General features: G+C 35.7%; 2 protein-coding genes across 4 annotated transcripts; both read right to left on the reverse strand.

The window, feature by feature from the left end:
* Window positions 1-6735: 6735 nt before the first annotated feature.
* LOC111380770 (anti-sigma-I factor RsgI6-like) lies at window positions 6736-9454 on the reverse strand. 3 transcript variants are annotated; one of them, XM_023004421.1, is made up of 8 exons: window positions 9285-9454; window positions 9171-9205; window positions 8920-9076; window positions 8647-8717; window positions 8435-8536; window positions 8130-8276; window positions 7360-7998; window positions 6736-7184 (listed from the first exon to the last, which is right to left on the reverse strand). In XM_023004421.1, the coding sequence occupies exons 1-8, from the start codon at window positions 9355-9357 to the stop codon at window positions 6900-6902; spliced, it is 1509 nt and encodes a 502-aa protein (XP_022860189.1). In that variant the 5' UTR covers window positions 9358-9454; the 3' UTR covers window positions 6736-6899. The 3 variants fall into 3 exon arrangements, with proteins under 3 accessions (XP_022860189.1, XP_022860184.1, XP_022860178.1); XM_023004416.1 differs by having other exon boundaries at window positions 8647-8738; XM_023004410.1 differs by having other exon boundaries at window positions 8647-8819.
* A 1923-nt stretch (window positions 9455-11377) lies between these two features.
* Window positions 11378-14572, reverse strand: LOC111380789 (protein NUCLEAR FUSION DEFECTIVE 4-like). The gene is made up of 3 exons (XM_023004434.1): window positions 14048-14572; window positions 13123-13967; window positions 11378-12172 (listed from the first exon to the last, which is right to left on the reverse strand). The coding sequence occupies exons 1-3, from the start codon at window positions 14372-14374 to the stop codon at window positions 11695-11697; spliced, it is 1650 nt and encodes a 549-aa protein (XP_022860202.1). The 5' UTR covers window positions 14375-14572; the 3' UTR covers window positions 11378-11694.
* Window positions 14573-16460: the final 1888 nt, after the last annotated feature.

Genomic DNA, 16460 nt, shown 5'->3' on the forward strand with positions numbered 1-16460 from the left:
TAATTTAATAATTAATTAAAATTTGATTTTGATTAAATTACTTCGCCCAACAGTTATGGATTTAGTTAAAATTTGATTTTAATTAAATAGGCCCGCCAATTAAGTTAATTAATTAATATGATTAACTAATTATTTAATTATTACGATCCAAAATTTTAATTTAGTTTTGATGACTATGATTGCTAGATTTATAGGACATTGCATATAATATTAGATATTATACATCGGAAATATTTATGTGATAAATATTTATTTATGGATGATTATGGATTCGACCATATCGATATTTGAATGGTTGATTTACTTCTTATTATTTTATGGGCCTACGAGCCCTTAATTGTTTTGGATCTGCGAGTCCATTATTATTATTGTTGTTATAGGTATGCGAGCTCTTTATTATATTGGACTTGCAAGTCTGATTTCTTTTAGGCCTATGTATATATATATATATATAATTACTTGATGAGACCATTGTATGTTAAATCCCTCGTTAAAATATTAAGTTACTATTATTTGTCTTCCATCATTATAGTAAAAAACGAGAATCCTAAATTGACCTCAACTTGTTGAGTATACTCAAAACTGGTCTATTAGGGATATATTTGACACTATGAAATATTTGATATTTCTGAATGATAGGTTTGACTTAACTAAAATTTATCTTTGTTGAGTACACTCAAAAAGATAAGTTTTAGAGGCATGTTAAGCAAACACATAAGATGTGTTAAGACAAAAGAGTCAGCTTAATGATCTGGAAGTTGTATGGAGATACAAGTGATAATAGTATCTACCCAACTGTTTTATTAAAATTTGTTGAGTTCACTCAAAATCTTGATACAACGATTGGGATCCTAGCCCACTAGGAATCAAATGTGGATTTCAATAATTTATGTATGAGGGTCATGAATTTATTTTAAATAGTGGGAGCACGTTTAATGAAAGTCCATATTGAATTTGTGCAAATACATTATAATACATATTAATTATATATTTTTCATCATTTATAGCTTTTGAATCATGAGTAATCATATGACTTTGAGAGGCATACTGGATGCCAACAAACTGAGCAGACCAAATTTTCTCGATTGGAACCGCAATTTGAGAATTGTTCTTAAACATGAGAAAATTGGGTATGTCCTTGAGCAGCCCTTTCTAGAGGTGCCTACTGAAATTCCACTCAGAAAGAGGTGGTTGCTTACAAACAAACATAGTGATGGCGATAACATTGCAGCATGTGCGATGTTTGCAGTTATGTCACCTGAGTTGCAAAAATAACATGAGAGTATGGATGCTTACACTATGAGTTTTCATCTCAAGGAGTTGTATGATGAACAATCTCGTGTGGAAAGGTATGAGACCTCTAAACAACTATACCAGTGCAAAATGGCAGAAGGATTTTCAGTTAGTACTCAGTGTTGAAGATGATTGGTTTCATTGAGAAACTGGGCTCATTGGGTTTTATTATGGATCATGAACTTAGTATTGACTTGGTTCTGCAGTCTCTGCCCGATAGTTATTCACAGTTCATTATGAGCTTCAATATGAATAAAATCGAATGCACACTCCCTGAGTTGCTTAATATGCTTAAAACTATGGCTCCCAATGTCAAGGCTAGCACTGAGCATGTCTTAGCTATTTATTTCTCTAAGGGCACTAAGAGGAAAATCAAAGAAAGTTTTAAGAAAACATCCAAAAAGACTAAGGGCAATAACAAAGCAGTCAAGGACAATACCAAATCTGATGACCCATGCTATCACTGTGGAGTGAAAGGCCATTGAAAGAGGAATTGCAAGGCTTACCTCGCTAGCTTGAAGGGAAAGAAGTCTTGTGAAACTTCTACTTCAGGTATTTTTGTTATCAAGGTTAATATGTCTACTTCATTAGCTTCTTGGGTATTAGATACCCGATGTGGATCTCATATTTGTATAAATATGCAGGGACTAAAGAGAAGTAGACCATTGTAGAAAAGAGAAGTTGACCTGCACATAGAAAATGGAGCAAGAGTTGCTGCATTAGCTGTAGGGACATACTTCTTACCACTGCCTTTGGGCTTAGTATTAGAATTAGAAAATTGCTATTTTGTTCCTGCCATTACTAAAAATATTATTTCTATTTCGTGTTTGGACATGAATGATTTTTCAATTAATGTGAAGAACAATCGTTGTTCTTTTTATAAAGATGAGATCTTTTATGGTTGTGACGTGTTGCAAAATGGAATTTATATTCTTGATATTGAGTCATCTTTTATGAGTATAGAAAGTAAAAGGAATAAAAGTAATAATCTAAATAATACATACCTCTGGCATAGTAGACTGGGTTATATTAACGACAAACGCATTTTCAAGTTACATAAAGATAGATACTTGTGGTCAACTGATTTTGAATCATTTGACAAATGCAAGTCATACCTGTTAGGCAAAATGACCAAGTTCCCTTTTATTGGAAAAGGAGAAAGAACCACAGGACTGTTGGGACTAATATATACTGATGTATGTGGACCCATGTCAATTACCGTCAGAGGTGGTTTCTCTTACTTCATCACATTCACTGATGATCATTTTAGATATGGTTATGTGTATCTGATGAAATTCAAGCATGAAGCACTTGAAAAGTTCAAGGAATCCAAACTTGAAGTAGAGAAACAAATTTGTAAAAATATTCTCATGTTGAGATCAGATTGATGTGGAGAATATTTAAAGGGAGAATTTTTAAATTATCTAAAAGAAAATGAGATTCTCTCGCAGTGGACTCCGCCATATATACCGCAACATAATGGTGTATCTGAATGGAGGAATCGTACATTGTTAGAGATGGTGCAATCAATGATAAGTCATGCAAACATCCCAAAATCATTTTGGAGTCATGCACTAATTACTGCGTGCTACACACTTAATCGTGTCCCATCTAAATTGATCAACAAAACTACATACGAGCTATGGAGAGGAAAAAGACCAAATTTATCTCACATGAAAGTTTGAGGCTGTGACGCTTATGTAAAGCGAAATGAATCAGATAAGCTTGAGACTAAATCTAATAAATGCGTATCTGTGGGATATCCAAAAGAGATAATTGGATATCAGTTTTATAATCCCGTTGAGAAGAAGGTGTTCATCTCAATACATGTCATATTCCTAGAGAAAGAGTTGATTCTAGGAGAGGGTAATGAGAGCAAAATAGAAATTGAAGAAGTTCAAGAATCCATAGATACTGTTGATCAATTAGATGAACCTAAGTTAGATCCCACGCCTATTGACGAACAGACTTTTGATCAGGATGTAGAGACTCCTGAGGACACTCCAGCTCAGCGTAAATCAAGTAGGATCATTCGACCTCCCAGAAGGTACGAATTCATGATTACTAATCAAGTATTATTAGTCGAGGATGATGAACCTACAAATTACACAGAAGTGAAGTCAAGTGTTAACTCGAAGAGATGGCAAGAGGCCATGGAATCGAAAATGGACTCGATGTATGAGAACAAGGTTTGGACCTTGATCGACCTTCCAGGTGGGTGAAAACCAGTAGGTTGTAAATGGGTTTACAGGAAAAAGATCAATGTGTATGGAAACGTCCATACATACAAAGCAAGGCTAGTAGCGAAAGGTTACACACAAAGATAAGGCGTTGACTTTGATGAAACCTTTTCGCCTGTAGTCATGCTAAAATCCATTAAGATTTTGCTTGCAATAACTGCATACCATGATTATGAGATATGGCAAATGGATATCAAAACTGCTTTCCTTAATGGAAACTTAAAAAAAGGAGATGTACATGACACAACCTGAAGGTTTTGAGTCCAAAGAAGCCAACAAAGTATGTAAGCTAAATCAATCCATTTATGGATTAAAATGAGCCTCAAGGAGCTGGATCTTCGTTTTGATGAGACAATCAAAAGGTTAGATTTTATCAAAAAATAAAGATGAACCGTGTGTTTATAAGAAGACAAGTGGGAGCGCGGTCGTATTCCTAATATTATATGTCGATGACATATTATTAATGAGAAATTTTGTCAAAAAATTTCTCCATGAAAGATATTGGAGAAGCAGCGTATATTTTGGGAATCAAGATATATAGAGATAGATCTAAAAGATCACTAAGCTTATCCCAATTTTCGTACATAGATAAAATCTTGAGAAGATTTAATATGGAAGAGTCTAAGAGAGGTTTATATCCCATATCACATGGGATTTAGCTCTCAAAAGATATGTGTCCTAAAACACATGATAAAAGGAATCGCATGGATAAGATTCCTTATGCTTCGACGATAGGATCTATCATGTATGCGATGCTATGTACGAGACCAGATGTTTTATATGCTCTAAGTGTTACGAGCAAGTTTCAAGACAACCCTGGTGAGAAACACTGGATAGCAGTTAAAAACATTTTTAAGTATTTGAGAAGGACTAAAGATATATTATTTATCTCTAGAGGAAATGAACTAAAGATTCATGGGTATACTGATGCCAGCTTTCAATCTAACAAAGATGATAGCAAGTTTCAATTAGGATATATGTTTCCTCTCAACAATGGAGCAATTAGTTGGAAAAGTTCCAAACAGGAGACAACGGCTGATTCAAAAATAGAAGCCGAGTACATTGCCGTTTCTGAAGCAGCGAAAGAAGCTGTCTGGATCAAGAAGTTCATTAATGAACTGGGAGTCGTTCCTAGTATTGTTGATTCCATACTTTTGTATTGTGATAACAACGGAGCCATCGTACAAGCGAAAGAACCGAGATCTCATCAACGATCAAAACATGTGCTAACGCGATATCATCTCATCAGAGAGATTATACAAAGAAATGACGTAACGATAGAGCTAGTTCCCACAGATGATAATATTGCAAATTCATTGACAAAGTCGTTGTCACAATAGAAACATGATCGTCATGTGGACGCTTATGGTATTAGATACATGAGTGATTGGATCTAGCGCAAGTGGGAATTTGTAAGTGTTATGCCCTAGATCCAATCGATTTAAGTTGTAAACACTTTTAATATGTTTAATGTATTTAATTTTGGCAAGATCTATTATTTATTTAAATTAATTTTCTGATAAATAATATAAAATAATAGAGTCCGAAGATTCAAGTTTTAAGTGATTTGTTAATCACAAGGAGTTGTGATTGTGAGATACAAATTACGTATGATTGGATCTTGAGTAATCCATGGTAGTAAGTAATAACTAGAAATGGATATCGTTATTACAGATAGATCATCACGTGTGGCATTTCCTACTTGTGAAGTAAGTAGCTGATCTCACAAGTTAGAGTGTGGTGACATTTAAATGAACACGTGGATGTTTTGTTATAGAACAAAACATTGGAGACCCTCTAAGAGATTCCATATGGATAACTATTTGAGTGTCAGTGGTTAATCTCTAACGTTCGATATTCGAATTAGTCATTTGACTTGAGGTCATCATAGTGCCATGTATGAGGACAGTCATGCTTTGACGGTGTTGGATGTTGCTCTACCAAGGACCGCTAATACGACATCGTTCGGGTATGTTAAGAATCATATAAAGGTTGTGAAAGACCAATAGAGAATTCGTTACTCTTAGATAGTAAGAGATTGTGATCTGCATTTCGTTCAATTAAATCAATAACGAAATCATTGGCCAAGGTATACACATAAGTCAAAAACGAGTTTTCGACTTATATTGACTTAATAGTAGAATGAAAGATATGATCGATAATCGAGATTGACACACTTCCATATCTCGTAATTGATCAGATCATATTGACGAATGGATTATAGTTTCATGGTAAACGAACGGGTTTGATTTTGTCATACTACGTGATATTTCTCGTCACATGTATTGCCCTGATATATTGCTAGATGTCAATTTGGGACGGCGAGTGCGAATTTATACTAAATTAAAAGTGTGTTTTAATTTATCAGTTTTGATTAGATCAAAATAATATTTCACGTCGTTAGGCATCGTGGTCAAGAATATGATGGGTCGTATACAAAAGAGAATTGGAATAATGCAATTTGTCAATTAATTAATTTAACAATCGTTGGATAAATTAATTAATTGGATTTGTTATTTATAGCTCTGAATTAATTAATCCAGTTAAGTAAATAGATTAATTAAATATTGAACCGGACCAGGTCAAGCCCGTTTGAACTTATATAAATACATGGTTAGGATTTTAGATCCATAGAGTTTTAATAATTATTGCTAGCACAAGACGAGAAAGCCCTAGTGGCGGCAATCTGTTCTCTGTGTGGAATTCATTGGAGGTTGGACAATTTGACAGCTTTGGCAGGCGGATCCAAGTTGCTGGAATAAAGATAACGCAAAGGAGTTTGCAAATTCAAGAAAATGTATAATTTTCATCACAGTTCTTATCTAAATACAAAGATGAATTCTGGTGAGAATTGAAATTGTTTTTATTTCCGTTGTGAATGTTTAAGTAAATTCCCAACGGGTGGGGATACTGGTTCTTGTTTGATTCTGCAAACATGTGGAAAGAATATAAACCGGACAACAGGTTGAAAGATTGAGAAATCAGCAGTCACTATATAATCTTGTCACGAGCTTAGCTAGCTGGTATAGGCGCTGATCCTGCTAATTACATAGTTTTAAGTTGGCTAGAAGCACCAAGGACACAGAATTTTGTATTGATCACGAAATTTCATTTTTCTCAAGTCATTCAATTAAATTCGTCACGTTTCTAGTTAAGGTAACGAAAAAGATAACACGGGAGTCTAGTTGGCTGTGAGGAAACACATCAGCTAAAAGCTCGACTAAGCTGCTGATATATCTTAGAATGAATACATTAATAGATAGAATTTCATTCTGTATCATGACATATTAATTCTTCTAACGTTCTACATTGTCAACCAGATAGATACTTCTATTGCAATAAATTTCTTAAAAATCACTTATGTTATTACAATTGAATGTTAAAATTCCTGGTTTCTTCACCTTGACTAACAGAGAATGTTGATTTCACTAAGTTGTTGCCATATTTAGCTGTAATCTTGTACTCACCCAAGAAACCGGCGAAGCTGTATGAACCATATTCGTCTGTTTCACCTTCCAGCAGATTATTGAAGTCATTATCAGTTAGGCACATTTGATAACAACTGTTTGGGCGGAGGGCTGTCCAAAGTATTATCCCATTGACAGCAGGATGTGAAAAGCCTTCTCTTAAAACTTCTTCTAGATAAATAGCCTGTCCAAAAAACAATGATCAAACTTATATATTATGTATTTTTTGCAGCATATGATGCCAAGTCAAAGAATAAAATTATCGATTATGCAAGAGAGATGCGTAAACCAGGCAGTGTGGCCAGTTTTTAGCTGGTATACCGAAAATTATCCAAGCCAATACGTTTATATTCTCTAACCTGACTTGCCTTACTGAACTGTTTGCTGATATCAACTTCTGTTAACCAAATTGGAAGGCCAAGAGTAGCCAATTTGTCAAGGATAGCCCTCATTAGGGGAGGGTTTGGCACATTGAAATGACCCTGAAGTCCAATTCCATCCATTGTTACACCACCTTTCTTTAGCTCTATCATTCTTGATATGTAGGTATCCACTGTGGAATTAACATCATCGCAAGTTTCCACCACATTATATTCATTCATGAAAAGTGTGGCCAATGGATCTATTTGATGTGCCTTCTCAAAGAACAGCAGTGTGGCGTTCGGTCCAAGCCTTTGCTCGTAAAAGTCGAAATGAAGCATTTCATTACTAACATCCCAGTGAATAAATTCTTCTTTGTATCTGCTCATAAGACTTTCTATTCTGTAGGTGACAGCTGATTGAAGATCAGGGCTTGATAGATTAAGAATCCATTGCGGTGATGACTTGGGGTTCTCCCAGAAGATATTGTGGCCTCTAGTAATAATTTGATTTGCTCGAACAAATTCGAGCATCTGGTCAGGTATCGTGTAGTTGACTTGCCCCGGCTTGGGTTCTGTTGCATCCCACTTGAGCTCATTTTCAAAAACTGCTGCATTGAATCTTTCTGTAAACCATTTCTGAAACAGTAAGAATTAATTTGATCAGCTTGCAATAGAGTATTTGTAGGAACAAGTAAAGTTCGTTGACACCAAGGTGAAACCTTGCTATAAATTTGGTGACTACCAGTGTTTATACAAACAATACCGACCTGATAGTGTGAATTTCCAATGATGGTCTTTGCTATAGCAGATCCAAATGGGAAATCTTTTGAAACTTGCTCTACCGTAATTTCCGCCCCTTGCAATTTGGCTCCGTGCCTGTCCGAGACATGGATAATAACTGCACGCTTCCTTTCCTGAGTCATATAAGAAGCATTATGTCAGAGGTTTCAAGGTAAAGATGTTTCTTTACAGATTCCTTGAGGATTAATGGCAGATTTGGGGAAATTCTAGTATCTTATTTGTAGACTAGATTATGTAACTTTATGTTCTTTAATATTGAATACTTGTCTACCTTGTAGATTTTAGTCTGCTGATTCAACCCCCATTGCTCCTTGGTGAATGGCTGCAGAGAAGCACTTGCAATCTCTATGTTGTAATCCCTACCAGCTGAATCCTGTTAAACCGAAGAGCAAGTAGTTCAGATGAAAAAGTAAGTCTACTGCTTTTTAACTCGCATCTCGAATTCTGAAAATTATACTCCTACTGAAAAAACTAATTGAATACCTGAAGATTTAGCTTAGAGAATCTTGATGATGATGTCAACACAAATCCACCCTTGAGAAATGACCAGCAACCTTGCTTGGCAATAACAGTTCCTATGCAACTTAGGTTAGTGTCTTCCATCACGAGACTAGCCCTTACAAGAGCTGAATCTGCATTCTTTATTTTGATCCAAACTGTTTTCGGTAGCTTAGTTATTTAAGTAATTTTGATTTGTACTTGTACGAGTCTCTGCTCATGCAACAACAAAATTTGACTTTCAAGGTAAAACTATACCTGAAAAACAATATCTGTTGCCCTCGGTGAGGTTTTGCAATAAAAATGTCGGGTAAGAAACTTGATCTCCATTATCCAGAATACTTTGTAGAGAATTCGGAACTTGATCTTTGAGGATACCACCGTTGTAAAGTGGCTCCTCAGGGTGCAGTTTACACTGGACAGTATTAGGATAGAAAAAGAAAGTTAAATCTTAGGTCACCAAATGGAATATATTGATCGAAAGAAGACTAACCAGCTTTTCCACTTACTTGCGTATAAGCAGAAGAGTCGTAAAGTGGCTCGTCTGCAATCAAAACGTAGTAAATGAAAAGAAATTTCTAAAACTAAACCACGTAGAGAGAGGGGGGAGAGAGAGAGAGTACCATAACACAAAACCAGGGAACTGCTAAAGAAGAGGAGCAAAAATAGAGAACAAAAGAATGTAAAGTACTGCATGCTCTTTGATTATCTGCTTAAAATGCTGAGTTGCAGAAAGACCCGATTCAGCTTAAATGCAGCCACACAAAAGGGCTAAGAGTTAACCTAGGCAGAGCTCAAAGAGTGTGGTATCACAAGAGAAATAGTAGTGTGTTTTTGAGAAAAACCGTGCCTATTCACATGCTGACATGGGCTTCCATAGTTTGCAGCAACTGTTTCTAACTTTGATTTCTTCCAAAAGCCATTGATCAGAAATTTACTGGATGTAAATTTGCACCTTTATTAATTTTTACATTTGACGCACTGTCAGCTTGAATTAAAATTAACAAAATCTCCAAAAATTACAAGTGTAAAGTAATGGTCTTGAATTTAAGGATGTTGGGCTAAGCTTTAACAGTAAGTAAAGAAAAAGTAAGATCTTGTACTGAATTATAACTCTTAGGAAACCTGAGACGTTGCTAGCAAAGATAGTTAACAAGTAACTTTGAAGCTTAGCCAAACATGATCTTTTTTGTGAAGTAATATGAAAAATGTCAAAAATATAGAAATAATGAGAAAATAATGTCACAATTAATTTGATAATTTCTAGAAGAAATTATTTAAGTATATACATCAACAATTTTGTGTTTTCATTTGCATAAGTAAGTCACTTTTACAGTTAAATATCGTAACTGAAAAAGCCCATACCCAAAACTTGGATCCATTCGTTCCCGTGACTGCAAGAACATGGTCAAGAATGTACCTTTGATGGCATGTGAACTGGCATCTGCACGACAAGATTCATTCGGCTCCAACGTGATGTATTTTCAGAAATTAACCGACTCTTTTTTTTTTTTTTCATTGATGATATCATTCATTTATTTGATGTTTACCTTTATGAAGCGATGAGTCATACGTGCCGATAATCCAATTTGGAGACTCTCATATTGAATACAATGACTATTACTATTTTATAATGCATATCAAACGTACACTAAGAGTGACGAGAGAAAATGAGTGGCATCCTATACCTAAAAGAGTATTGCCTTCATTTCTAAAGGTTGGGTTGCAGATTTTGTATGAGTGTGTGGAGGTAGTGCTAGTTAGGCGTGGGGGAGAAGCACTTATGAAAGTACACAGTGGATGGACCATTTGTGAATCCAACATTGGTGGCTGGCTAAAAGGATCAGAAGAATCGAGAGTGAACCATTTGACGAGACTATATCTTCAACAATATCATACCTAAAATACTGTTACGTTCTCTAATTGCCTTCAATGCACACGAGATGCGTTTAGACCATAATATTGACGATTCCTCTTTAACAAACAAGTTCAATAATTTCAACTTCGACTCATTTCCTGTAAAAATTCTACCACAAGAATTTCAACTCATCCCAAATCCATTTCTTCAATGGAATCTCAATTGAGGAACCACCATGAGATTGAGTAGAAAATCCACCAGACAATGCAACCTTACTCAAGTAAATCGAGTTCAGCTAAATTTAAAAGTACGAAGCACGTCAGTTGATCAATCATCATCGCCCTCACAAAAACCAGATACACACAATATTCCATCATGGGTCTCAACATATGTGGGAATGTCTGGTTTAAAGAACTTGATCGAGTAATGTTCACCAGTTTAGATGGTTGCGGATCCTTTGTTTCATAATATAATACATTAAAATGTATCACAATTATATTAAACAATGAATTAGGGAGCTCATTGTCACCTGAATAATGACATTTTGTCCCCTCTTTGGCACCACTTGTATAGATTTTCCAAAGAAAGAAATAAATAAATAATAATAATAATAAATAAAGATAATTTAATTCCATACTTTCCAAATAAAAAAACAAAAACACAAAAGACAATCAATCGGAAGACATTGTAAAATTTAGAAATGATAAAAAAGTCTTATACGCTTAGATAAACGATAAATATCCATATCATATTTAATCGTCTTCTAGTCTTTTAATGCTAAGGCTAATATCTATGTTGTATTCAATAGCCTTCAGATCTTTTAATGCTAAAATTAGTAGTGTATTAAGAAAACACAAGTACAAAATCGACCCACCCTAAGCAATTCAACACAAGACATACACAACCCAGCTTCAAGTATGTAATTTCGCCCAACAATCTTGAACACAAGATTCATCTAAAAATGCATAGGATACAAAATATCACAATTACAACTCAAAAAAAATAGAACAAGTACAAATCAATCCATACAATTCTATTATCACAATTAAGTAGAAATGATACTAAACAATAGTTCAGCATATACAACAATCCTTATCGAGATATCACCAGGAGAAGATTTCCCATCAATCCCATTTATTTATGTAGTCCTCTAATCTGATAGTAGAAGTGTGATATCATTGGCCAGTGGAAACTGAAGATGTCTTCTTTGATCTTCTGCTTGCATAGATCTTGGAGTAAACGCTTTTCGTTCTGATAGAGAGCAAAACATCGAGACCGAACCCAATAATGCACGCAATTGCCATAACCACAAACACTAGCCGATAACAGTGGGCACCTAAACATGTGTTCCCGCCTCCAGCTGTGCGTGAAGCTTCGGAATCATATAAGAAGCCAGCTAGCAATCCAGAGAAGACGAAAGATCCGAGTGGAAGATTAAGGATTAGAATATTGTAAATGAGACCATAATATTTGAGGCCAAAGAGTTCGGATGCAGTAGGAACTGAGACAGCAATGCGAACTCCATAACATATCCCAACCACAATGGAACCAACATATAGTGAGCCTGGCATAGCAATGGCCATTATGGTATATCCCACTGCCATTAGAATCTGTGAAGCTGCATTCCATATTGGCCTTGGCGTTCCGGCCCTCCTGTGGATGACAAAATAAAAGCAAGGTAAGCAATTGGAATTGACAAATAAGTGCCTTGAAATAATTGACATTCCAACCCAAAGTACTTGTTCAACTTCAACATGGTAGCAAGCCATGTTAAACATATTTGGGTATATGATACTTTGCAAAAACACGATGTATTAAGAACACGATCACAAGAACAGGTCAGCTCGATTCCTCTCCTAGAATATTCCATTAATAGTAATTTTTATTCATATAGGTTAGAAGTGCCATTTTGAAATTCCTTATCATCCGTGATGATGTTACAATCCCAAGTCACCTATTGAAAACGGCTAAAATATCCAATTGTAAGAGAGAGTTCAACGTTGATTTTTCAATATTTAACCCGAATATTCGTGTTAATTTTTTTCGGCCAAAAAAAAAGGTAAGGCATGAAAGTCAACTAGAATGGGTTAAACAAGGACTGAATTACAAAGAAAAAAGGCATGAAAGAAGGCTCCAGCCTACCACGTTGACCTAAAAAATTCTTAAAGCACGAAGCTTTTTTATTTTTTTTAATGCTCCTATTATAATTTGCAATTTCACCCACTCATTTTGACTTTTCTTCAGACAAAATCTCATGAGCCCATAGTTACCCCTTCAAGCACTTAAAAGCCAAAGTTTGCCCCAGTATCGCTTTCAATGCAAAGATTTTGCATCTCTTTAAAGCAGCAGCTAACCACAAAAAGAGTAAACAGACAACTTTTTTACATAAAATTTTCTAAGACAAGTAATTTAGAAGTTTTTGCTTCACACATTGCCAAAGTTGAAAAGAAGATCACAACATGCCAAGATTAAAAAAACAAAAAAAAAAAAAGCAGATCAAAGTGCATAATGAGTCACCATAAGTATATTCTATTTACATGATGCTTTTACATAAGCACAAAGAAAAGCAAAAGTGTAATTTGTGAAAGATGTAATGAACTTACTTAATGAAGTACTCAGAAACCCATCCTGAGAGAATGCGCCCAAAGAATCCCCAGATGCTAGTAAACGACACGAATATGGAAACATCGGTATAGCCAAGTGCCAACCCCATTTGTCCCATGTTATTCATCACTGTTAGGCCTGTCCCGACTCCACAAAGAAACGACACAAACAAAATCCAGAAATCCAATGTTTTCAAGGCCTCGATTATGGTGTGTTCTTCACCAAGAACCGGCCTCCTCTTTTCGACAAATTCCATTACTTCCACATTTTTCTCCACCTCCGCTTCCACCACAGGTTCTTTCACTTCTTTGGCTAGTAATGACTCAGTTACATTGCGTTCAATGTCCATGGTTTTAGGCTCAGAACAGGGCCTGATTAAATTCTTTAACGCGAGGTAAATTGGAATTGATATAGGGGAAGCTAAAATAACTAAAAGCACAGCAGCAAACACTTGGGAAAATAGTCGTCCGTGCGCCCCTGTTACATCAAATGCCAACAGATAGAGTGCGATAACAACAGCAAGAACGTTAATTATACCGAAATATTTAGTATCATCATTTTCTTCAGTGGCGGTGGACGACGGTGGGATTTCACGGAGGAAAATAATGGCAGTGAGGCAAACCACAAAGGGTATTACTGCAAGCATGACTAGAAACTTAGCTGGATCATCGGCGAACAAAGCCGAGCAGATGTCGGTGAAAATTGCGGTGCTTAAACCGACGTAGCCTTTCAAAATCCCGGAAACTGGGCCTCTGTTTTTCCTGAAATTCCTAATACATGTGACCAGAATTGCTGTATTCATCCATGTCGTGCTGTTTCCTCCCATACACATGAATATACACATCTGCACCAAATTCAGATACTATTATTAGTATATTTCACACTTCACGGCAGGAAATAAAGCGCATTTTTTGATATACTAACAGCCCAGTAAGGAAGGGGTTGGATGCGGCGGCTAACGACGAGCCACTGAACTCCGTAACCGACAAAGCCTTCAATTGAGCCGATGAGGAGAATGACAGGGCTTGGAAGGCGGTCGGAGGCGATTCCTGCTAGTAGTCCAAAAGCTTTTCCGACGTCTTTGGCGACGGAGAGGTTATTGAGCTGGAGTTGAGTGAGTGCCATGAGGGACTTCAAGGCGTCGGAATAATTAGAGAAAGTGTAATTATTGCCGGAGATAGCTTGAACCCACACTGCTGTGACAAAACCCAGCCATTTCGCGGGAGGGGACGTCGGTGAAAGCATGCCCATTAACAACAACAGTAGAAGAAAGTTGGTGAGATTTTAGAGAGAAAATCTTGAACGGTAGTGAAGCCGAGGATTAGGAATCCCATTATAAACTTTTTTGAAGTAAAATTCTAATTAATTTGGTTGGCGGATGGCGGAGTAGATTTCTACATTGATTATTGATACGCACAACTTGCTCCCGGAAAAGGGAAAAAACTGTATTAGTTGGTCCTCAATTTATTGTTTAAATAGTAAATTGATCCTCAACTTTTGTCAATTCTAATCTCATAATAGTCGCTCATTGAATAAAACCATCTAAATTTCTGTCAAAATATTGAGTTCAAATCGACCTCTGGTTGCTACTTTAATCTGATCTGCAAATGGTTCATTGAAAAACTAACTAAACACTTGAATCTTATGTATTCTTGCTTTCTTCGTTGCGCGAAAGCCACATTGAAACTCCATACCATATCACCATTTTTTACTAATTGTAGAAGTTTGTTATGAGTAACCACAACGTGCATATTAATAATTCTTAAATAATTAGTCATAGAGATGTTGTACATTAGCAAAATTTGGTGGGCCCCATGACATTTTTTTTCTCCTCAATGGCCCCAACTGCGATAGTTGTGTCATAAAACGTATCTATAGGCCTATCATCTTATCAAGTGGACTGCATTTCCTAATTAAAACAATGGGAAAATTGCGGCAACAGTTTCTAATCTTTTATTTTTTTATAAACTTTATCCTAACCTTCAATATGTGATAGCAGAGGTTCCTAACATTTGAGAAACACGCACCTAATATCCAAATGAATGGAAATCATCCAGTTGACAAACAAAAGTGAACTTCGACTAATTTTGACTAAATTGAAATGGATAAAATGAAAACTTTGCTATTATATACATAAAATAATTAAAAAATCAGAAATAAAATAAAAAGAGAGAAGAAATAAAAATAAAAAAGCATCTTCTTCCACATCTCACCTACCTCCCACTCCACCCACCCCCAAACCAAAACATCATCTTTCTTTGTTGTCTGTTGCATTTTCTTCACTTCCCCCCAACAATGGCAGCTACAAAACTCCTCTATCAAACCCCTACAATCCATCCTACAAAATCCCTAAAATCCCATTTACTTGATTTCCCATAAAATCCATTTCACCCTTCAAACTCAAGTCTACTTCAAAAATCGCCTTTCTGTGCATACGGGCAGTTTTGTCCCTCGTCGAGCCTAAAACCCAGAATCCCTAGCATTGTTTCACGAAATCTGAAGAGGTATTTGTATTGTGAGGGAAATAAGGTTCAGGTGGGAGATTCTTTGTGTTGGAGAAATAAAAATTCTAGTGAAGAGTTAGAGAGAAACTAGAAACATAAATTATTTTCCAGCTATAGAATTACTCATTTCACAATTGTTCGCATTAGTAATAATAAATTCAATTTCAAAGGCTGATGTATTGAAATAGCTGTGATGTGATGCTATGGAGGCAAAAAAATCTGACAGCAGGAATTTTAGTGGTGACTTTGATTGCTTGGGTGGCGTTTGAGATACCTGGCTATACACTGCTTTCATTATCCTCAAGGGTGTTCTTGCTCCTCTTCACAATTCTTTTTCTTTGGGCAAAATCAATAGCAATTTTGAACAGATTACATTGTTTCTGAATTCATTTGACTATATAAACATGTTTTGATGTTGATTGACAACATGTACATAATATCAAATGGAGGAGATTCTTTGCATTATTGTTTGAGATGTTGGTTTCGGTTTGTGGTGATGACTTGCAATGGCTAGAAGTAGCAAGTGGTGGTCGACGAGTTGTTTCTGGATTTTGGTTTAGGTGGAGTGGGACGTAGGTGAGATGTGTAAGAAGATAATATTTTATTGTTATTTCTTCTCTTTTTTTATTTTATTTTGCTTTATTTTATTTCTAGGTTTTTAATTATTTTACGTATATAATAGCAAATTTACAATTTTACCCATTTCAATTTGGTCAAAGATAGTCAAAGTCCACTTTTGTTGGTCAACTAACGGTCAACTAGATAGGTTTCATCCATTTGGACCCCATGTGCTTATTCTCCAAGGTTAAAAACCTCTACTAGCACATATTAAA

This window comes from Olea europaea, chromosome 3 (assembly GCF_002742605.1).
Source record: "Olea europaea var. sylvestris chromosome 3, O_europaea_v1, whole genome shotgun sequence".
Lineage (NCBI taxonomy): Eukaryota > Viridiplantae > Streptophyta > Magnoliopsida > Lamiales > Oleaceae > Olea > Olea europaea.

Bases quoted from the DNA above. Each gene is read 5' to 3' on its own strand.
- LOC111380770 (XM_023004410.1), bottom strand. From the start codon at position 9,357: ATGCAGTACTTTACATTCTTTTGTTCTCTATTTTTGCTCCTCTTCTTT. The intron at 9,206-9,284 runs GTACTCTCTCTC...TTTTGATTGCAG, and splicing joins TTCCCTGGTTTTGTGTTATG to ACGAGCCACTTTACGACTCT. The intron at 9,077-9,170 runs GTAAGTGGAAAA...AATACTGTCCAG, and splicing joins ACTCTTCTGCTTATACGCAA to TGTAAACTGCACCCTGAGGA.
- LOC111380789 (XM_023004434.1), bottom strand. From the start codon at position 14,374: ATGGGCATGCTTTCACCGACGTCCCCTCCCGCGAAATGGCTGGGTTTT. The intron at 13,968-14,047 runs GTTAGTATATCA...AATTTGGTGCAG, and splicing joins AACCCCTTCCTTACTGGGCT to ATGTGTATATTCATGTGTAT. The intron at 12,173-13,122 runs GTAAGTTCATTA...TGTCATCCACAG, and splicing joins GTTTCTGAGTACTTCATTAA to GAGGGCCGGAACGCCAAGGC.